At 45.3% G+C, this 23366-nt stretch overlaps 1 protein-coding gene and 1 long non-coding RNA gene across 4 annotated transcripts in view; one reads left to right on the plus strand and one right to left on the minus strand.

Moving 5' to 3' along the window:
- met (MET proto-oncogene, receptor tyrosine kinase) overlaps positions 1-15997 on the minus strand; it is a 172494-nt gene extending 156497 nt beyond the window's left edge. Inside the window, exons 1-3 of one of the 3 annotated variants that reach the window (XM_078417439.1) lie at positions 15551-15997; positions 15182-15282; positions 535-656 (exon numbers count right to left, since the gene is read on the minus strand). In XM_078417439.1, coding sequence (XP_078273565.1) covers positions 535-588 — 54 coding nt within the window. In that variant the 5' untranslated portion in view covers positions 589-656; positions 15182-15282; positions 15551-15997. Of the gene's footprint in view, positions 1-534; positions 657-15181; positions 15352-15550 lie in introns of those variants that run through there. The other 2 variants (XM_078417440.1, XM_078417441.1) reach the window with 2 other exon arrangements.
- On the plus strand, positions 14985-21478 carry LOC144603741 (uncharacterized). The gene is made up of 3 exons (XR_013548655.1): positions 14985-15173; positions 18716-18780; positions 20591-21478. It is a non-coding gene; the product is annotated as an uncharacterized LOC144603741 (long non-coding RNA).
- Positions 21479-23366: the final 1888 nt, after the last annotated feature.

Consider the following 23366-nt stretch of genomic DNA (forward strand, 5'->3'; position numbering starts at 1 on the left):
AGCTGTGATAATAAAACAAACTACTGCCAGGGGGTGGTACAAATACCTCCCTGTTACATGGAACTGTGGTTAAAAGGTGGTAGAAGGTGCCAGAAGGTGGTATGTCGATTTTTCATATTTCAGTGATTGCCTGAGGAGATTTCCGTGCAGAAACTTGAATTCTATTTATTTGCAGCAAATTTGTTGATGGCACTGTCATGATGTAAATCGTATTTTCAGCTGCTCATTAAATTTTCTACTCCGCCATTCTATCATGGCTGATCTCTGCCTCCCATTTTCCTGCCTTCTCCCCATAACCCTTGGCACCCATTCTAATCTAGAATTTGTCTATCTCTGCCTTAAAAATATCCACTGACTTGGCCTCCACAGCCCTCTGTGGCAATGAGTTCCACAGACTAACCACCCTCTGACTAAATCTTCCTATTCCCTATCTGAGTTTGAAAGTGTTTGTTCTTTTGTATGTAACAACAATTCAGATTTAGGATAAGGCAGCTTCTGTGGGAAGGGTAACAGAGTCTACTTTTCAGTTCCAACCTTAAACATCGACTGTGTTTCTCTTCCCTCGGATGCAGGAATTATTTCCACCATTTTCTGCTCTTGTTTCAGACTTCGCAGTTCTCACATCTTCATTGACGTATTCTCTTTAATGTTCACTGCTGGGTGTGAGAGAACCAATGAATAATTCTAGTTACTGCTCTGTAGTGAAATTAGACTTTCCTTGCAATTAAAAGCTGTGATGACAAAATAAGAAAATCAATTACCATCACTCCCACCCAGGGCTGTCAAAAATTGTCTGGTATTTAATTAAACTTTCTGTGGCACAGTGATTTATAATTTTCCAAAAGCCTCATTTAATCGTGCAACAACATGGTGTTAAAGTCATACGTTGTAATGCTTTTTCTCTAAGTAAGCCCTTTTGTGTCGATCCATCATTTATTTCAACAAAAGCATTGTAACTTCTTCATTTGGTGTATATCAATTACTAAACTCTTTGTAAAACTCTGTATTCTAAATACGAGCTCAGCACACATTTATATAAGGATTGGTCCTATTCATTTCTATTTTTTCATTCTGCTAAAAAGGTTAATTGTCAATTTAAATGGAAACTTAATAAATCCTTTAAGAAAATGGTTGGCACTAAATAAAGGCTAATTAAACCAGGCAGTCAAATATGATTGATGCCCTCATTTCAATGCATTAAACTGCACAGTATTTAAGGATGGGAGTGAGAGATGGACATTTGTAATTGTACTTTCCTAATGAATTACCTTAAGTTGAAACAAAGAGCTCGGTAAAATGCTCAGCTGCCATTAGTCTAGTAACTAAAGCCAGCAGTGAAATGGTCATTGTTAGATAAAAAGCTGAGAGTGTGTTTTTAGGTGTGAACCCGCAGAGTGAGTCACTGTAAGAGCATTGTGAATTATACAGAAGTCAAATCCCTCTCACACATACATACATCGAATCTCTGCTGTGGAATAGAACAGTGTGACCACATAGCAGAAAGAAACGAGGTTCAATGTTAACGTTCCTGTCCTTAGAAAAAGGTTATAAGTTTGACTCATGCTTCTGAAAGACCTGGACACTTATAAAGGAATATACAGTAAGATCGGCACAAAATGCTGGAGTAACTCAACGGGACAGGCAGCATCTCTGCAGAGGAGGAATGGGTGACGTTTCGGGGTCGAGACCCTTCTTCAGACAGAGTCAGAGGAGAGGGAAACGAGAGATATAGGCAGTGAAGTGGAGAGATATAGAACAAATGAATGAAAGGTATGCAAAAATGTAACGGATAAAAAAAACTGGCCATTGTTAGTTGTTTGCTCGGTGAGAACGAGAAGCTGGAGCACTTGAGTGGGGGAGGGATGGAGAGAGAAGGAATGCCGGGGTTACTTGAAGTTAGAGAAATCAATATTCATACCACTGGGTTGTAAGCTGCCCCAGGGACATTATATATATTTATATATAAATCTCTGTTTTAGGGGTGTTGATCGAGTAAATCTTAGCTGTCACTTCTACATTCTCAAAATGAATCAAAATAAATCTGAATAACCAGGATGGGAAGAGTTTAGATTTAGATTTAGATTTAGAGATACAGCGCGGAAACAGGCCCTTCAGCCCACCGAGTCCGCGCCGCCCAGCGATCCCCGCACATTAACACTATCCTACACACACTAGGGACAATTTTTACATTCACCCAGTCAATTAACCTAAATACCTGTACGTCTTTGGAGTGTGGGAGGAAACCGAAGATCCCGGAGAAAACCCACGCAGGTCATGGGGAGAACGTACAAACTCCGTACAGACGGCGCCAGTAGTCAGGGTCGAACCTGAGTCTCCGGCGCTGCATTCGCTGTAAGGCAGCAACTCTACCGCTGCGCCACCGTGCCGCCACCGTTTATCCCCTCACCATTACCACTATCGGCTCCAGATTTCCGATGTCTAGAAACTGGTTCTGGCCTCCTGCAGGAAATTCAGGTTTAATAAGGGGCACGGTGGCGCAGCAGTGGAATTGCTGCCTTACAGCGCCAGGGACCCGGGTTCAATCCTGATTACATGCTGCATGTACGTTCTCCATATGACCTCACGGTTTCCTGCAGGTGCTCCGGCTTCCTCCCACACTCCAAACACACGAAGGTTTGTATGTTAATTGGCAATCCTGTAAAGATTGTCCCTAGTGTGTAGGATAGAGCTCGTGTATGGCCGATTGCTGGCCGGCACGGACTCAGTGCACCAAAGTGGGCCTGCTGTATCTCAAAAACAAAAGACTAAAGAGTGGAAAAGTGATCCTGTCTGTTGATCCTTGTCAATGTCCATTAGTAAGTCTGGCCGTTAACCTGCCCATCACTGGAAATGATTCTGGATGGTAGTAAGGACCAAGAATCTATCTATCTCTGCCTTAAAAATATCCATTGACTTGGCCTCCACAGCCTTCTGTGGCAAAGAATTCCACAGATTCACCACCCTCTGACTAAAGACATGACACCTCATCTCCTTCCTAAATGAACATCCTTTAATTCTGAGGCTATGACCTCTGGCCCTAGATTCTCCCACTCGTGGAACCATTCTCTCCTCATCCACTCTATCCAAGCCTTAACTTAATGCAGATATGTACAGATGTCAGGGGTTATGGGGAAAAGGCAGGAGAATGGGGTTGAGAGGAAAAGATAGATCAGCCATGATTGAATGGCGAAGTACACTTGATGGGCCGAACGGTCTATTTTTGCTCCTATCACTTATGAAGTTCCATCTGCCACCGTTCTGCTTAAAGTTCCATCTGAGTTATGGTCTATGTCCTTAATGTTCTTCGGAGGGAGAGAGGGAGGGAGAGTGAGAGAGAGAGGGAGAGTGAGAGAGAGGGGGGGAAGAGAGAGGGAGAGAGAGAGAGGGAGGGGGAGAGAGAGGGAGGGGGAGAAAGAGAGGGAGGGGGAGAAAGAGAGGGAGGGGGAGAAAGAGAGGGAGGGGGAGAAAGAGAGGGAGGGGGAGAAAGAGAGGGAGGGGGAGAAAGAGAGGGAGGGGGAGAAAGAGAGGGAGGGGGAGAAAGAGAGGGAGGGGGAGAGAGAGAGGGAGGGGGAGAGAGAGAGGGAGGGGGAGAGAGAGAGGGAGGGGGAGAGAGAGAGAGGGAGGGGGAGAAAGAGAGGGAGGGGGAGAAAGAGAGGGAGGGGGAGAAAGAGAGGGAGGGGGAGAAAGAGAGGGAGGGGGAGAAAGAGAGGGGAGAGAGAGAGGGAGGGGGAGAGAGAGAGGGAGGGGAGAGAGAGAGGGAGGGGGAGAGAGAGAGGGAGGGGGAGAGAGGGAGGGGGAGAGAGAGAGGGAGGGGGAGAGAGAGAGGGAGGGGGAGAGAGAGAGGGAGGGGGAGAGAGAGAGGGAGGGGGAGAGAGAGGGAGGGGGAGAGAGAGAGGGAGAGAGAGAGGGAGGGGGAGAGAGAGGGAGGGGGAGAGAGAGGGAGGGGGAGAGAGAGGGAGGGGGAGAGAGAGAGGGGGGTGAGAGAGAGAGGGAGAGGAGTTTGCATTGAGAGTTGAAGATACAGGAAATGTAATGCTTTGCAATAATTACCTAGAGGATGAATACAGGTTTAAAAAGCAACACGTAAAAAAAAAATTATTGTCTATGAATGATACAGGACTTTGTGGTTTTCTTTGCCCCGTTCTCTATGATGTATATATTGAAGCATCAAACCGAGGGTCGACATGTCAATGATTGAATTAAAAAGAAAGTAAAATAGAAGGTATGTATAACCAGGGATTTTTTGGGAGTGCAGTCTAAAAAATTAAATGCAGATACAAGGTGAAAGTATGACTTTACGAAGGTGATTATCAATAAATCCGACTACAAATATTGTTCTAAAAGTAAGATTAAAATAGGGACAAGAATAAAATGTTTGAGAGCACATAACGTATTTTTCAATACAACCAAGTCAGCATTTACTCATTATACAAAGGCTACTGCAATATATGTTGGCTTATTGTGAACTAGTCACAATAAATCTTTTCAAGGTGGGTAATCTGTTGAACTAGAAGGTTTTGAGTTTTCTGTTGATAGAGCATAAAGTAGTAAAGACACAAAATGCTGTAGTAACTCAGCAGGACAGGCAGCAACTTTGGAGAGAAGGAATGGGCGACGTTTTGGGTCGAGACCCTCCTTCAGAAGATGTTGCCTGGCCCGCTGGGTTACTCCAGCATTCAGTGTCTATTTTCGGTGTAAACAGGCATCTGCAGTTCCTTCCTACACATAAAGCAATGAAGGTTTATTTCAGGTTACAAATGCAAGTATATAACTATATTATAATAGATGAATATAGGTGGCTTTTATTTGTAACAACAATGTTTGTAGTCTAAAATAGCATATATCTAGAGTTCTCCAGAAGATCTACAGATCTTGAGTCTTTCAACAGAAAATAGTGGTTCTGTTTCATTTTCCACAGATGCTGCCCGTCCTATTGAGTATATTGAACACTTTCTATTTTTATAAATGTATGTAGCCAGTTGTGCTAGTTGAAGGAATAGGCCACAAAACAGATAAAATGGAAGTTGAAGAAATGTTGTATTTTAGAGCACACAGAGAAAAAAAAATGGACTTTTATTGGAAAGTAATTCTATTGAAAATCAGAAAAAAACTTTAAAAAAGCTACATATGCCATAAATCTGAAATAAGAGTAGGCAACATCTGTGAAATGAAAAGATGGTTAACAGGTTGAAAACTTCTTATCACCAGTCTTGGAACAGAAACATGTTTGTAATTAATATGAAATATATCTCAGAATTTTCAGTGGTATTGTTGAAATTGTCCATGCATTGACTGTGTCGGGTAGGGACGAATACTTTAACTCCCAACCTCCTCCATCAGCGAAACTAAAAGTTAGTTTGTTTTGTTTGGCTTTTTGACCAAACAATCGTTTTGGCCACAAAGAAGTACATTCACCTCCAGAACATCCAAACCAAGCTGCAGAATCTGTCTGAGCTTGCACAGTTTTTGTTAGAACTGTGCACAATCCACAATAGCAAGGTATTCTCAATCCACAGTCACGCTTACAAAAGCAAAAGATCACGAGTGCTCGAAACCTGAAATAAAATGGAATACATTGAAAATACTCACAGCATCTGTGACGAGAGAAACAGAACTAACCATAAAACCATAAGAAAGAGAAATAGGAACAGGCCATTCAGCCCATTCAGCTTGCTCTATCATTCAATGAGAACATGGCTGATCCAATCTTTTTAATTTCCCATCATATCACTGTAACTATTGGTTCCCTTATTAATTAAAAATCTATTTCAGCTTTGAATGGATCAAGAATCCTGCTAGTTCGGTTTTCTGGCACAAGGAATATCAAAAGCTCACAATCCTTTTGAAGGCAAAATCCTTCCTCTTCTCAGTTTTAAATGGAACCCACCAATCCTGAGACTCTAATCCTAGGTTCCCCACAAGGTCCTTGCAGATTCCCCCAGAGCAGATGCCTGTACATTACCCAAACAATATAATGTATTACAACAAGATCAATCTTATGAACTCCAGTACCTACGCAACATATTCAAGGTTTTCACACAAGACAGTCCCTCCATCGCCAGGATCATGGTCTGAGGTTGGTAAGAGTAAAGATTTAGCCTTCCCAATGTTGCCCAGACCCTGAAAAGATGGATAAATAAAAAAGCACACCTAGAAGATGATAGAAGTGAAATGCTAACTCCATTCCCTTCTCCACAGATGCTGTCTGACCGGTTGAATTTATCACTGTGTTTTGCTTTTCAAGGAAGATAATCTTCCTAATGTAGTCGAGTCAGTTTACATAGATTGAGAAAGGAATTGACGTCACTGAATATATGCAAGTCTGCTTCTGCAATTTTGTTAACTACTAAGCAGTAAACTAGAGTAAAACAGGTGTACTGTAAACCCCCTGCTGTGACTAGATGAAGAATTTCCACCCACCCTTGCTGTCTTGTTAGGATTTCCATGGGGTCAAGGAAAGAGGGTTCACATCGTGGCCCTGTTTCCAACAATCTTTCCACCACCACACACAAGTTGTACAAGACGCCATTGTATGCAGATGTCGACTCGATAAGTAGTAGATCAATACTAGTTTTCAGAAATAAACATGTAGCCGGCAAGTGTAACCCTCCAGGATGCATGTTATGCAATCCTGAGATATGCAGACCACAATTTGCTGAGTATAAATGCTATGAAGAAAAGGGGGGGGGGGGGGGGAAGAATTGTTAACGTCTTGGGTTGAAACACTGCGTCAGAACAGAGTGGAGGTTGAAGACAGCTGGTGGAAAGAGGAGACATGTGAGTGGTGAGACAGAAGGCACAGGTGAGTGGTGGATGAGAGGGGATGGTGGGCAAATGAAAGCAGGTAGAGGAAGGGGAGGGATGAAGTTGGGAGGCAGGTAGATGGCAGAGGGAAGTAGACGCAAAAGGACAGATGGAGCCAGGTGTGGGAGGAAAAGGTGAAGGTGGAGGTAGCTGGGAATGTGATGAGCTGGAACATAAAGGCTAACCATGCTGGAATCTTTATAATGGGGAAGGTGATACTGGGAACCATCTGGAGATCTGGGGAACAGCAAATGGAAGCAGAGCCACATGAGCGAGGGAGGGGGGAGTAGGTGGGTAAAATGTCTGGGTAATAGGTGGAGGGATGGGGAAGTGGGAAGGGGAATGGAGAATGCAGGTCTGTGGGCAATGGAAGAGAATCATAAAGGAGAGGACCAGAAGTCTACGGGAAGGAGGGATGGAGCTAAGAGCTATCTGTAATTGGAAAATTCAATGTTGCTCCCACTGGGTTGTAGGCCACACATGGATAGGAAAGTTTGAGAGGAGTAAAGGCCAAATGCAGGCACATGGGATCAGCTTACATGGAGTATCTTGGTTGGCATGGATGAGTTGAGCCAAAGGCCCAGCGTTTGTGCTGTATGACGCTATCCACACTGGCAGGACATGAGGAGTTGTTCCTCTATAGGTTTTGTTTGCTCTGTGGTTCAAGATTCAAGATTCAAGATATCTTTATTTGTCATCCAAAAAAACAAGTTTTTGGACGAAATTTAGTCACCCACAGTCCAACAATAAAAGCAATAAAATAAGCAAATTACACAACCCCACCCAAAAAAAAAAAAAGGAAACATCCATCTCAAACAAGTTAGGATAATAGAGGCCAATTTATTGTTTGATAATTCCATTTACAGTTAGAAAACCATGGCAGTGATCAGGCTCTCGAACCAACCCTAATCCAACCTCAACAATGGAACACAAGGCACCACTTCTTCCATTACCATGGACTATCTCATTGTCTTTTGCACCGACTTCTCTCTTTTATGTTTAATTTACGTTTTTGTGTGTTTTGACTGAGTCTATGTGCACATAATGATGAAACAAGCCAGCTTTTCATTGTACCTGTACCTCACAGTATGTGGATATGACAATAAACACAACTGACTCGACAACTGGACTTGGCAAAAAGGTAAACGCATGAACTGCAGATGCCACAATCTTGCAAAGAGTAAAAGTTGCTGGAATAACTCAACGGGTCAGGCATTATCTGGGCAGTCACGGTGGTGCAGCGGTAGAGTTGCTACCTTACAGCGAATGCAGCACCAGAGACCCGGGTTCCATCCTGACTACGGGTGCTGTCTGTACGGAGTTTTCTCCGAGATCTTCGGTTTCCTCCCACACTCTAAAGACGTGCAGGTTTGTAGGTTAATTGGCTGGGTAAATGTAAAAATTGTCCCTAGTGGGTATAGCATAGTGTTAATGTGCGGGGATCGCTGGTCGGCGAGGACCCGGTGGGCCGAAAGGGCCTGTTTCCGCACGGTATCTCTAAACTAAACTAAGATTATCACTGCAGGACATGGATGGATGATGTTTCGCGTCAGAATCCTTCCTCAGATCGATTGTAGTGGTGGAGAAAAAACGGAAAAGAGTTGGGGGTTTGGACAAAGTCTGGCGAGTGATAGGTGGATACAGCAGTTTATTGATTAGCAGATGGGTATAAAAGACTGGAGATGAAAAGGATAGAAAAGGGTGACAAATGGGGAATAAAACCTGAGGGAGGGATATAGGTTGAAGTGGTCAGGGGGGAGAGGAGGTGGAGGTGGGGAGGGGGGGGGGGGGAGAGGGGAACACTGTGGGAGTGCCTCTAAGGTGTGCAGACTGATTATTGGACTGAGGGCCCACAATGCAAACTTTCTTTCAAGAAGATATACATATTTTAAACAAGCTGATAACATGATTTATTCAGCAAAATGGGAGCTGGAAAGTAAGGGGTAGTTCGGGACTCGCACAACCTAAATGATGGAGATGCACCCTGCATCTGCCAGACACAAATATCCCATCGGATGCCATCAGAGTTTGAACTGCCAGAGCTGTGTGTTCCATGCACCGGAACAGTCTGGAGCACAGAATAAGCCCTCCAACATCTAACCTAGGCAGCCATGTCTTACCTCAGCTAACAATTTAAGTGGATTGCCAGTTGCAGTTCCCTTCCCATAACCAAGAATCAAATAGACCCCTTCCTAGGTAGACACAACATCCTGGAGTAACTCAGCAGGTCAGGCAGCATCTCTGGAGAGAAGGAATGGGTGACGTTTCGGGTCGCGACCCTTGTTCACTCTGATGTCAGGGGAGGGGGCGGGGACAAAGATAGGATGTAGTCAGAGACAGGAAGACTAGTGGGAGAACTGGGAAGGGGGAGGGGATAAAGAGGGAAAGCAGGGACTATCTGAAGTTTTTATCCTACACGTTAAACCCCTTCCTCGTCTGAAAATGAAATAAAAGCAGAGTGACTTCTGGTGAGGTGGTATGGTCTGGAGAGAGAAGTAGGGAGAGTAGAGAGAGAGGGTGGGAGGAGAGAGGGAAAGAGACCTTAAGTTAACAGCATTTCATCAGAACTACAAGCCTAACATCTCTTGTTGGTTCTGGACTGGTTACACTTTTAAAGCATGCCATGCAAGGAGCAATGGTGGGTGAGGCTATCATTACCAATGTGTCTGGTTGGTAGACCAATGGCTGAGACCCAAACCACTGATTTGGTGCAGATTCTGTGCTGATGGCCATTCAATCCCTTGTGCTGTCTGCCGAGTAAATTAATTCATCTCTTGTTCTCACTCAGTCTGATATACAGAAATCCATTAGTGTGCTTACAAGTACCCATATCAAATCTCTTTAAGTAGTTGTTTCCTTTGCTTGTACAGTGTTGACATTTCCCTCCTGTTGTGAAAGATTTCACTTACTCCAAGATTGAAATGCAAAGCAAGCGCGCATTGGCAAGAGCCAAGGTTGCTGGAATATGATCTGACGATCAGCGGAGGTAGCCATTTATCATCCGAATGCAAGGGATTGAGATTTAAACCCTCAACATTGTGCATAACTGTGGTAATGATAATTGTTTCCTTTATCAGTTAGCGTGTAAGATGCCATGGAGTCAGACAGTACAGAAACAGGCCCTTCAGCCAACTATGTCCATGGCAAGATTTATGGTCTTCTCGAGAGAGAGAGTCATAGAGTCATAGTGATACAGTGTGGAAACAGGCCCTTCGGCCCAACTTGCCCACACCGGCCAACATGTCCCAGCTACCCTAGTCCCACCTACCTGCGTTTGGTCCATATCCCTCCAAACCTGTCCTATCCATGTACCTGTCTAACTGTTTCTTAAATGTTGGGATTGTAGCTACCTCAACTGCCTCCTCTGGCAGCTCGTACCATACACCCACTACCCTTTGTATGGAAAAAGTTACCCCTTAGATTCCTATTAAATCTATCCCCCTTCACTTTAAACCTATGTCCTCTGGTCCTCGATTCACCTACTCTGGGCAAAAGACTCTGTGCATCTACCCGATCTATTCCTCTCATGATTTTATACACAATTTACACATGATTTTATAGATCATTCCTATTTGGCTGCATTAGGAATTCTTCAGTCCACAGGAAGGGTCTTAACCCAAAATATTGATTAGTCATTTCCCTCCACAGATGCTGTCTGAGCCGCTGAGTTCCTCCGGTAGTCTGTTCATTGTACTCCTGATTCCAGCACCTACAGTCTTGAGTTTCCACCTCTTTTTGTGTACCCTCTATTTAAATGCCTGTGGAACCGTAATGACTGTCTCTGACTTCCCACCTCCTCTGCTATTGAGTTCCGTGTATCAGCCACTGTCTGTGTTAAAAACGTTCTCCTAAAATACTATTTATTTTAGTGATACAGCACGGAAACAGGCCCTTCGGCCCACTGGGTCCGCGCCGCCCAGCGATCCCCGCACATTAACACCATCCTACACCCACTAGGGACAATTTTTACATTTACCAAGCCAATTAACCTACAAACCTGTACGTCTTTGGAGTGTGGGAGGAAACCGAAGATCTCGGAGAAAACCCACGCAGGTCACGGGGAGAACGTACAAACTCCGTACAGACAGCACCCGTAGTCAGGATCAAACCCGGGTCTCCGGCGCTGCATTCGCTGTAAGGCGGCAACTCTACCGCTGCGCCACCGTGCCTTCCTAACTCCAGCACGTGAAACTCCAGCATTTCACTTTAAATCCTGTGCCTTGTTTCTGTACCCAATCTAGAGCTATTTTTGTGGACAGAAATGTGCCAGTATGCGTATAGTTAAAAAGTAAACTATATTTATCAATAATTTTTTTCCATGAATATACCCCTTATTTTGTTTTGATTTTGTGACCAATCAACTTCCAATAAGAATTAAAATTGATTAAATCAACGTTAAAAATGTTGGTAAAATATAAAAATAATAGACTTGAACGTCCACAGGTGTACAGTATTGACTGGTTGCATCACGGCCTGGTTCGGCAACTTGAATGCCCAGGAGTGAGGAAGACTGCAAAAAGTTGTGAACACTGCCCAGTCCATCAGGGGTTCTGACCTCCCCATCATCGAAGGGATTTACAGGACCTGTTACAATTACTTTCTGTCTGCCAGTACTCAACCTAATATCCCACTGGCTTATATCCTTCTGTGGCCTAAGGCAACCTTCCTTGCTATTCACAAACCATTATCCTTCGTGTCATCTGCAAATTTATTAATCGTGCCTTCTGGCTGTTAATATATTATCACAAGCAACAATGCTCCCAGCAGCAAAATCCACAGTACGCCTTTCCTCATAGACTGCATCAGAAAAGCATCCTTCCACCACTCCCCTCTTCCTACTCTCAACAAGCCAATTTTGGATCAGAGTAGCCAAGAGCCAGGAGTATCCAAGATCTCCCTTGGATCTCACATGCCTCATGCAGGACCTTGTCAAATGCTTTGCTGAAGTCCACATGGACTTCCCTACCCTGCCTTCACCAATCTCCTTAGTTACCTCCTCAATAAACTCAATCCAATTAGTGGGACAGGATTTGTCCCATACAAAGCCTTTAGTCAGAGGGTGGTGAATCTGTGGAATTCTTTGCTACAGAAGGCTGTGGAGGCCAAGTCAATGGATATTTTTAAGGCAGAGATAGATGGATTCTTGACTAGTACGGGTGTCAGGGATTATGGGGAGAAGGCAGGAAAGTGGGTTTCATAAGACATAAGGATATAAGTGATAGGAGGAGAATTAGGCCATTTGGCCCATCAAGTCTACTCTGCCATTCAATGATGGCTGATCTATCTCTCCCTCCTGACCCCAATTACGAGGGAAAGATAGATCAGCCACAATTGCATAACGGAGCAGACTTGATGGGCCAAACAGCCTAATTCTGCTCCTATCACATGAACATGAAAGCCATGCTGATTATCCCTGAGCAGTGCTGGCCTTTCCAAATGTACATGAATCTAATCCATCAGTATTTCCTCCAATTATTTTCTTAGCAGGGATATAAGACATACTTGGCTTATTCTGCTACCCTTCTTAAATAAAGGAACACAATTAATTATCCTTTCATCTTCTGGTACCTTACCTGTGCCGAAGGAAGATGCAGAAATCACAGGCAGGGCCCCAGCTATCTCCTCCTTTGTGTCTGTTAGCACCCTGGGATAGATCTCACCCAACCCTTTACCCCAGAGACTCCCCTAATTCCTGTGCCACAACCTGTCATACGCTTCCTGCTTCTTCATTAAATATGCTTTGTCATCTACGCTTCTCTAACCTTGTCATCTTTACTGTTCACCCTCTCAGGAACATGGTCAGGCCCCGAACACTTAGAGTCACAGGGTGATACAGTGTGGAAACAGGCCCTTTGGCCCAACCTGCCCACACTGGTCAAGAATGCCCCAACTACATTGGTCCCACTTTCCTGTGTTTGGTCCATATCCCAACAAACATGTCCTATCCATGTACCTGTCTAAATGTTTCTTAAACATTGCGACAGTCCCAGCCTCAACGACCTCCTCTGGCAGCTTGTTCAGTACACCCACCACCCTTTGTGTGAAAAAGGTACCCCTCAGATTCTTATTAAATCTTTTCCCTTTCACCTTAAACCTATCTCCTCTGGTCCTTGATTCACCTACTCTGGGCAAGAGACTGTGTGCATCTACCCGATCTACTCCACTCATGATTATATACACCTCTATAAGATCTCCCCGCATCTTATTAACTCTATTTAAAAGCCCCCTCCCCCTCACCTTGTCATGTTGTTTTGTCCACTACTATCTGATGCGGTGGTTCGTGGCCTGCAGGGGGTAGTGCCCAAGTCGGCCCATGCTCCAAGGAGCGGGCGGACCACGGCCTGGAAGTGGGGTGTCCCCTGAACGGCCCCCAAAGACCCGAGAGCGAGAGAATGGAGCCGGCAATGAGGGACATGACGGGAGAGGACAGGGGCCGGTAGAAGAGCAGAGGGAACTGGGGTCAGGCGTACCATGCCCCTCATGGACGGCTGTGGGAGGGGTCCCGGGGAACAGGGGTGGGTGGGCGAGGACAGGGCGTGGGTTGCTGCCCGACCAAGGAAGGCGATTGCTGGAGGCAGCCTGGGGCTCGCCTGGATCGGGCCCCGCTCATGACAACTGGAGCGTGGACTGGACTTGGAAAATGGCGCCAAAACATGGCGGCTTTTGCATCCTGGCTCAATAGACTATTTCTGTACAATTGCTAATCGGGGGGTGGTATGGTAATACTCTACAGGACGGTTTGCAGAAAAGAATTTCACTGTGGCTTTGCACTTCACACAAGTGACAAAAAAGCACCGTTGATTTCCATCGATGCTTTTGCTGGCTCCTCTCTTACACGGTTGGCTCCTCTCTTACACTGTTGGCTCCTCTCTTACACTGTTGGCTCCTCTCTTACACGGTTGGCTCCTGTCTTACACTGTTGGCTCCTCTCTTACACGGTTGGCTCCTCTCTCACACTGTTGGCTCCTGTCTTACATGGTTAAAATTGGCATTCGCTGAATTCAAGACCTTAACTTGAAGGGCAACCTTGTCGTTTTCCATAACTACCTTGAAACTTACAGCATTTTGGTAAAGTTACAGTACCTTGGTCACTCGTTCCCATAAAGCTTTCTTCACTGACATTTCCACAGGTTGACCAATGTTGTTCCCTGAGATAAGGTCGAGTACTATGTACATCTGAAGAGGGGTCTCGACCCAAAACGTCACCCATTCCTTCTCTCCAGAGATGCTGCCTGCCCCGCTGAGTTACACCAGCTTTTTATAGATACATAGAAACATAGACAATAGGAGTAGGCCATTCGGCCTTTCGAGCTAGCACCGCCATTCAATGTGATCATGGCTGACCACCCACAATCCTGCCTTCTCCCCATATCCCTTGATTCCGCTAAGAGCTCTATCTAGCTCTCTCTTGAATGCATCCAGTGAATTGGCCTCCACTGCCTTCTGAGGCAGAGAATTCCACAGATTCACAACTCTCTGGGTGAAAAAGTTTTTCCTCATCTCAGTTCTAAATGGTCTACCCCTTATTCTTAAACTGTGGCCCCTGGTTCTGGACTCCCCCAACATCAGTAACATGTTTCCTGCATCTAGCGTGTCCAATCCCTTAATAATTTTATATGTTTCTATAAGATCCCCTCTCATCCTTCTAAATTCCAGCGTCTATCTATGTATTATGGTTGCCAGGTCTGCTCACACAAAGTCAATTATACAACCCAGCTCTTCTTTAAAGATGGACACAAAATGCTGGAGTAACTCAGCGGGTCAGGCAGCATCTCTGGAGAGAAGGAATGGGTCAGTCTGAAGAAGGGTCTCGACCCCAAACGTCACCCATTCCTTCTCTCCAGAGATGCTGCCTGACCCGTTGAGTTACTCCAGCGTTTTGGGTCCATCTTAGGTATAAACCAACATCTGAAGTTCCTTCCGAAACATCTACTTCACCTTTGAAGGGTTAGTTAACACCATTAACCCCAGGCAGGTAAGCTGCGACAAGGTGTGCCAGCTTTGCGGATAGACGCTATTTCTAACGTTGATGAGTCTCGGTGTCCAACACCGACCTCCAACTAAACCTCAGACATCGTTCACACTTTCTCCCTTGCCCGCTTCATGTTTGCAGAGAGATGAATCATTGTGGATCACACTGACCGCATGACCCAATCCCCACCACAACTGCCCGACTCCTCACTGGGAACAGCTGGTGTCAAACAAGACAATTCGCAACGTGCCGAAGAAATGCCAACAGATCAGACGTGCAGTAAAGTTGTCGCGACTGCAATCCGCGCAAAACACAAAGAAAGGCAAAGGGGGATTTCCATTTTCGTTTTTAAAACAAGGCTGAAGTTAACAGAGCGGCTGCCCAAGAGGCAGAGAAGGTGCGTACCTGGGCGGCTCTTGTAGTTGGAGTCGGCACGGGTTACAAAGCTTCATGTACCCCCTTCACAACGCACACTCCCAACGCATCGCGTCCACGACGCCCGCCCGCTGCAATCAATAAGTGTGTCCGGACAATCACTCTGTGACTGACTGACTGACTGTCTGACTGACTGACTGACTGACTGACTGTCCTCCCTCTCCCTCTCCCTCTCCCTCTCCCTCTCCCTCTCCCTCTCCCTCTCCCTCTCCCTCTCCCTCTCCCTCTCCCTCTCTCCCTCCCTCTCTCCCTCCCTCTCCCTCTCCCCCTCCCTCCCTCCCTCCCTCCCTCTCTCCCTCTCCGATGCTGTGGTCTTGCCGGCTCCAATCCACTGCTCACTTTGTTGAATGTCAGTCCACAGCGTCCCAGCCCGACAGCGGAGGGTGTGTGAGCGCCACAGGTGATCTACACACTCACACAGACTCACACACACTCACACACAGACTCACACACACACACACACACACACACACACACACACACACACACACACAGACTCACACACACACACACTCACACACACACACACACACACACAGACTCACACAGACTCACACACACACACACAGACTCACACTCACACAGACTCACACACAGACTCACACACAGAGACTCACACACACACTCACACAGTCACTCTCACAGTCACTCTCACACAGTCACTCTCACACTCACTCTCACACACACACTCGGCGGCCCACACCAGCCCAGTGTCAGCTCACACACACAGCAGATGTCCGGAGCGGCCAGTAGCAGGGAGTGTGTGTGGGTGAGTGTGTGTGGGTGAGTGTGTGTGGGTGAGTGTGTGACCTGGCGCTCGCTGTGCTGTGACTCAGGCTGTGATCACACACAGTGTGGCCGCTCCACGCCCCGCCCCAGGGAGTGCCCATGTGGGAAGGTGAGGTGAGCGGATCCGTGGGTCAGTGCCCTCCCTGCCTTGCAGCCGGCGGTGCACATCCACCCGCGTTACACAGGTCAACTGTGCGCTCAGCCCCGCTCCCCCAGCGCCCAGCACTGTGAGCCAACAGATAGATAGATACCTGTCACTGCATGCTGCCGCTGCTGGAAGGGTTCCTCAGCACAGTGTGTATAATGCACCATATCCCCAGTACAGTCTGTACATAACGTACCATATCCCCAGTACAGTCTGTGTATACAGCACCATATCCCCAGTATACAGTCTGTACATACAGCACCATATCCCCAGTACAGTCTGTGTATACAGCACCATATCCCCAGTATACAGTCTGTACATACAGCACCATATCCCCAGTACAGTCTGTGTATACAGCACCATATCCCCAGCACAGTCTGTACATAACGTACCATATCCCCAGTAGTCTGTACATAACGCACCATATCCCCAGTACAGTCAGCACAGTGTGTATAATGCACCATATCCCCAGCACAGTCTGTACATAACGTACCATATCCCCAGTAGTCTGTACATAACGCACCATATCCTCAGTACAGTCTGCCCATGTACACAATCTGTGGATACAGCACCATATCCACAGTAGAGTCTGTACATAACGCACCATATCCCCAGTACACAGTCTGTACATAACGCACCATATCCCCAGTACACAGTCTGTGTATACAGCACCATATCCCCAGTATACAGTCTGTACATACAGCACCATATCCTCAGTACACAGTCTGTGTATACAGCACCATATCCTCAGTACACAGTCTGTGTATACAGCACCATATCCTCAGTACACAGTCTGTGTATACAGCACCATATCCCCAGTATACAGTCTGTACATAACGCACCATATCCTCAGTACACAGTCTGTATATACAGCACCATATCCTCAGTACACAGTCTGTACATACGGCACCATATCCCCAGTACAGTCTGTACATACAGCACCATATCCCCAGTACAGTCTGTGTATACAGCACCATATCCTCAGTACACAGTCTGTACATACGGCACCATATCCCCAGTACAGTCTGTACATACAGCACCATATCCCCAGTATACACTGTCCATAAAGGGCCACATCCTCAGTCGTCCTGTTGAGTTCCTGTCTGTTTACTCATTGTCACCTGTCCCTATTGTTTGGCCCACATTTCCTTGATTATCGTTGGTTTTTGCATAACCTCCATGTATTTCCCGTAAGTACCACCTATATCTCTTGTTCCCTCTCTCCCCTGACTCTCAGTCTGAAGACGGGTCGCGACCTGAAATGTCACCTATTCCTTTTCTCCAGTGATGCTGCCTGACTCGCTGAGTTACTCCAGCAATTTGTGTCTATCCTCAGTACACAAGACTGCCCGTAGAGGAAGTTAAACTCAGAACACAATCTGTCCATGGAGGACCAGATTGTCAGGGCACAGTGCTCAGTGAGAACACAAGATGGTAGGACCAGGCCCAGGTAACCAGGACTATCAAGCCTGACCTGCTATTTCATATGATCATGGTTGATATATGCGATGCTCGATATTGCCTTTTTACCAGTTTCTGTACATTGATAGTGGATCGATAGTAATCATGTATTGCCTTTCTGCTGTCTGGTTAGCATGGCACACAATAGCTTTTCACTGTACCTCGGTACACGTGACATTTTGTGTAGGAAGGAACTGCAGATGCTGGTTTACACCGAAGATAGACACAAAATGCTGGCGTAACTCAGTGGGTCAGACAGCATTGCAGGAAATGAGTCCACAGATTAACTACCCTTTGACTAAAGAAGTTCCTCCTCACCTCCTTTCTAAAAGAGCGCCCTTTAATTCTGAGGCTGTGACCTCTGGTGCTAGATTTTCCCACCAGTGGAAACATCCTCTCCACATCCACTCTATCTATGCCTTTCATTGTTCAGTGTTTAATTTCATATCCTTCCATTCCTGCTCATTTAAGTACTTGTCCAGATGCCTCTAAGTGTCATTACTGTTCCTCTTTCCACCATCTTCTCTGGCAGATCTTTCCAAATATCTTTTGTGAAAAGTTCGTCCCTCAGATTGCCTTTAAAGCTCGTCCATCTCACCTTAAACCCATTCTGCTATCACGGGAATTGTGAATCTTTTCTGCACCCTCTCTGGCATCTTTCCTGCCATTGTGCGGCCTAACCATTGTTCTGCATCATTGCAACATGACGTTCCAAGTGTCCTGGCCAATGCCTCAGCTGATGGAGGCATATATGCCATATTCCTTCGTTACCATCCTGTATATGTGTGTGGCCACTTATGAAGAAGTGTCTCGACCCAAATGCCACCTATTCCTTTTCTCCAGAGATGCTGCCTGACCCACCATTCCAGCTTTTTGTGTCTATCTTCGCCACTTGCAGAGAATTATGTAAGTGTACCTTAAAGTCAACAAAATACTTGGGGTGGGAGCTGCCTTACGTCCTCGTCATCCACCCTGGGTAGTTCTACGGCAGGATTTGCAGCAAAGTGTCAACTACGGTACTCTGAAGCACCTATTGCCAATTTTGATTGTTGTGGTTGACAAACGAAAGAACAAAATACTTCAACAAAATATGTCCACCGTCTCTGCAGGTACCTCTTGTAAAACCCTTGAGAGCAGGTCATCAGATCGCATTGATTCGTGTGCCTCTAGTCCTGTGAGTTTTCCTAATTTTTTAATCCATGTGATTGGATTTTTTCCTCCCATGTTATTTGAAATCAGCTTATCTGTTATATTTGCAGTTTCCTCCGTAATTAAGGGTGATGCAAAAAATTGATTGAACATACAGTAAATGGCATTTCTTTGTTTGTTAACCAGTCTGAGTATTCAGTATACAGTCTACTTTCTCTGTATCAGATCCTCAGCACACAGTCTGTCCCCAGTGAAACAGATCCTAGGCACACAGTCTGAAGAAGGCCTGATGAAGGGTCTCGACCCGAAACGCCACCCATTCCTTCTCTCCATATATGCTGCCTGCCCTGCTGAGTTACTCCAGCATTATGTGTCTACCTTTGGTTTAAACCAGAATCTGCAGTTCCTTCTGACAACTGTTGCCTCTTGACTTGACAGTCTGATTTGATTGGATTGCTGATGATTGTTTTGTTTTCAATGATTCATGAGTTGTGGACATCTGATGGCAACCCCAGCTTTTATTACACATCCCTAATTACTGCTGAATCAAGGAGCCAATTAAGAATCAACTACATTTCTGAGTCTGGAGTTGCCAGGAAGCCAGACCAGGTAAAGATGGATCAACTTACAGTGGCAGGACTAATGAATGATGAATGAATGAATACTTTATTGTCACAAGTCAAAGGTTTCAAAGGTTTCAAAGGTCTTTTATAGTCACGTGTACCAATTAAGCTGCAGTGATATTCGTATTACTATACTAAAAAAAAGCAACAAGAAACACAACAACATCAAAGTTAATATTCACAGTTAAAAGTCACGGTAAAATTCTTTGCTTGCATACTCAAGGCATGCACTAGCTGCCCCATAAATGGAGCCGACAGAGTTATAAAGTATCCCGCGCCAGGTCCACATTTGTTCTCCCCCCTTCCCCCTCCCCCTCCTCCCAGCCATCCCCCCAATGTCCAACGGGTCCCCATTGTTCTTTCCCCTCACGGCAGTCGACTAACTTGTCATGGATACAGTGGAGACATAATAATAATAATAATATATTTATTTTATATAGCGCCTTAACACATGCACAAAGCGCTTTACAAATACAATTAACATAGAAACAAACAGACAAACAGACAAACTATCCTGACGGAAAAGCGGCGAATAATCAACGCCAGCGTCCTCTCACGTCAGGGTCCGGCAGTAGACATTAAAGAACACAAGACATGCAGGACATTAGGAGATGCATCATAATAACATTATTCCAATGCTATCACAACACATTAAGAAAACTCCACATGACATCAGCAGAAAATTAGCGTAGTTTAGTTTAGTTCAGAGATACAGCGCGGAAACAGGCCCTTCGGCCCACCGAGTCCGCACCGACCAGCGATCCCCGTACGCTAACTCTATCCTACACAAACTAGGGACAATTTTTACATTTATACCGAGCCAATTAACCTACAGACCTGAACGTCTTTGGAGTGTGGGAGGAAACCCAAGATCCACAGAGGTCACAGGGAGAACGTACAAACTCCATACAGACAAGCACCCATAGTCAGGACCGAACCCAGGTCTCTGGCGCTGTAAGGCAGTAGCTCTACCGCTGCGCCACCCTTCAGCATTTTCATGTGATGAGCAAGATGAGCAGGAGGATTTCAAGCAGGTCCGTTAAAAGTCACTGCTTTTGGTGAGTGGAATTTTCAGCCGTATAAATAATACTACAATTCCACAAAAGTACTGATTTCATGCTATCCGTTTAAACTTTATGGTTACAAAAGTCATGAATATGAAATTTAATTTAGACTCAAACGTTTTGTTGATGATGATATTTTTATTTTCAGATTTCAGACAGGTACAAATTATGTAAATGAAGAATCATTGAAGACAGAAATCTCTTGACGATGCTGCATTAGGAGTAAATGGAATTCCACTGCACTGGAATACAGCACAATCAGAATGGTAATATATTCTGATTAGTAACTTAGCTATCCCAAAGAAACGACACAATCACTCAGAGCACCAGTCCGAAATGGTAATCACTTTCATTCCCCAAGCAAAATAATGTTTCAAGCAGAATTAGTTATATTTAGTTTGCATTTATCAGCTAATAGCTATCCTGAGCATTACTGTCTTCTATAATGTTTATGGTAATATGAAAGCTCCCATGCTGATAAGAGCACAGTCACAATCCTTTATTCCAGAATAAAATGCAGTGAAACTCCAATGGTTATGGTAGTGATAATCCAAGATTGTAATCCGTCACAGAACAGGGCCATTAGTGACTGTAAAACACTTACCATCACATTGAGATATATGCTACATAGTGATGTGCCCATCTACCATCAAGGGATAACTCAGTCTCACAACAAGCACCAACTACCTTCACTTTGGGAAATAAAAAATCAAGATTCAAGATTCAAGATTCAATTTAATTGTCACATGTACCAATCAATTATACTGCACTATCAAAGATTTCAGCCACATAAACCATCCGAGACCCTCATCTTAATGATAAAGCATTGGTTTAGTTAGTTAGTTCAGTTTAATGTCACGTGTACCGAGGTACAGTGAAAAGCTTTTGTTGCGTGCTATCCTGTCAGCGGAAAGACAAACCATGATTACAATCCAGCCATTTACTGCCTACATCAGTGGTGTCCAAACATTTTTCAAAGAAGGCCAGATTTGATAATGTGAAAATACCCAAGGGCCAATGCCCCCCACCCCCCGTACCTTTAGCTAATGCGCTCCCCCCCCCCCCCAACCCCCCCCCCCCCCCCCCCACAACCCCCCCCCCCACCCCCACCCGGACCTTGCGTCTGACAATCCACAGATCGGGCAGTGCTGACCGCCGGGAGGTGTAGTCGTCGTCGCCTCTCCCGCTTGGGGCGGGGGCGGGCAGAGGTCGGGCAGCGCTGACCGCCGGGAGGTGTAGTCGCCCTCTCCCCTCCCCTGTCCCCCTCCCCCTACCTTCATCCTGGTTTTCCTTACTGCGTGAATGACCTTGGTAGAATAATGGTGAGCATACTCGAGGATCAAATTAGTGTGGGTACATGTAGCGTGGTGTATTATCAGTCACTGGTGCTTCAGCTGCACAGGCTGCATATTGCTCAGCATGGCACAGGCAGGTAGAGTTGCTGACTTACAGCACTTACAGTGCCAGAGACACGGGTTTGATCCCGACTACGGAGTTTGTACGTTCTCCCTGTGACCTGCGTGAGTTTTCTCCAAGATCTCCGGTTTCCAAAGACATACAGGTTTGTAGGTTAATTGGCTTGGCATAATTGTAAATTGTCCCGAGTGTGTGTAGGATAGTGTTAATGTGCGGGGATCGCTGGTCGGTGTGGACCCAGTGGGCTGAAGGGCCTGTTTCAGCGCTGTAACTCTAAACTAAACTAAACCGACGAATTAGGCCGAAGGATCTGTATGACTCCAACGTTGATACTCAACAGGGCTCTAACCCTGTAAGCACTGGGCAGAAAGAAATTTAAATACAATAACTTTCCTTTGAGGAGACGATGTTTTGCTTGGAGACACAAATGAAATTAATGCGTCGGCAGAATGACTTCCTCCTGCCTTTATTGCTAGATTCTCTCTCACCCTTGCCTTGCTACCAGCAATTATACCCTGTGACCACAGGTGCTTTCTATATAACAAAATCTCAACCTCACCTGCCAACCAAAATGAATCCCAGCTGACTACTCCCATTGAAAGCTACCATGGTTGTTCACTATTCAATGAATAATGCAAGAGGCAGCTCCAATTATCCAGGTAACTAACCCACCTGTACATAGATCACACAGTTAACGAGTGGGGGAAGGCACTATAAGAAGGTAGACACAACGATCTGTAGGACCTGGAATCTTGTGCAGAACATCAAGTGCTGGAGTAATTCGGCAGGTCAGGCAGCATATCTCCAGGACATGGACAGGTAATGTTTTAGATTGGGACCCTTCTTCAGAAGCATCTCCTATCCATGTACTCCAGAGATTTCACCTGACCAGTTGAGTGACTCCAGCACCTTGTGTTGTATATCAGATGTTTTATACCAGAGGATATGTATTTAATATCATACGTATCGGAGAGGCTGTTGGTAACATAACAACCATTGACATAAGCAAGAACCAGCGTTCAAATGACCAATTGAATTGCTATATTGTATCATAAATCTAGTATTTTATTGATACTTATAAGCAGTGATCAGCATTGAACTACAAGGCATTTATAATATTTCTCTTTGTTTTGGTCCTGTCCCAGTTACACGGTTTTTTAAGGCGACTGCCGGCGACTGTCAAAGTCGTAGCAGATCACCAAAATTTTCTTTTACCCTACGGCAATGACCACAACAATGCCGAGTCAGGTCGATACAAGTTACTTTTTTTGTGAAACTAGCACCTGGCTAAGTGATTACACCGTCTTCGGTAACATCGCGAAATTCCCACGCTTACCTGACCGTCAAACTGTCACCTCCAATCTACCTGTCAAATGTCCTGACGGTAAATAAATTGGTTAAACAAAACTATCTCTGGTATCTTCAAATGCCTTTTCTTAATTTAATATTACGTGCTTCTAAATGCATCTGCGACAAGGGTTTTTCAGTGAATAAATAAATAAATGAAT

The sequence above is a fragment of the Rhinoraja longicauda genome, chromosome 20, assembly GCF_053455715.1.
Source record: "Rhinoraja longicauda isolate Sanriku21f chromosome 20, sRhiLon1.1, whole genome shotgun sequence".
NCBI lineage: Eukaryota > Metazoa > Chordata > Chondrichthyes > Rajiformes > Arhynchobatidae > Rhinoraja > Rhinoraja longicauda.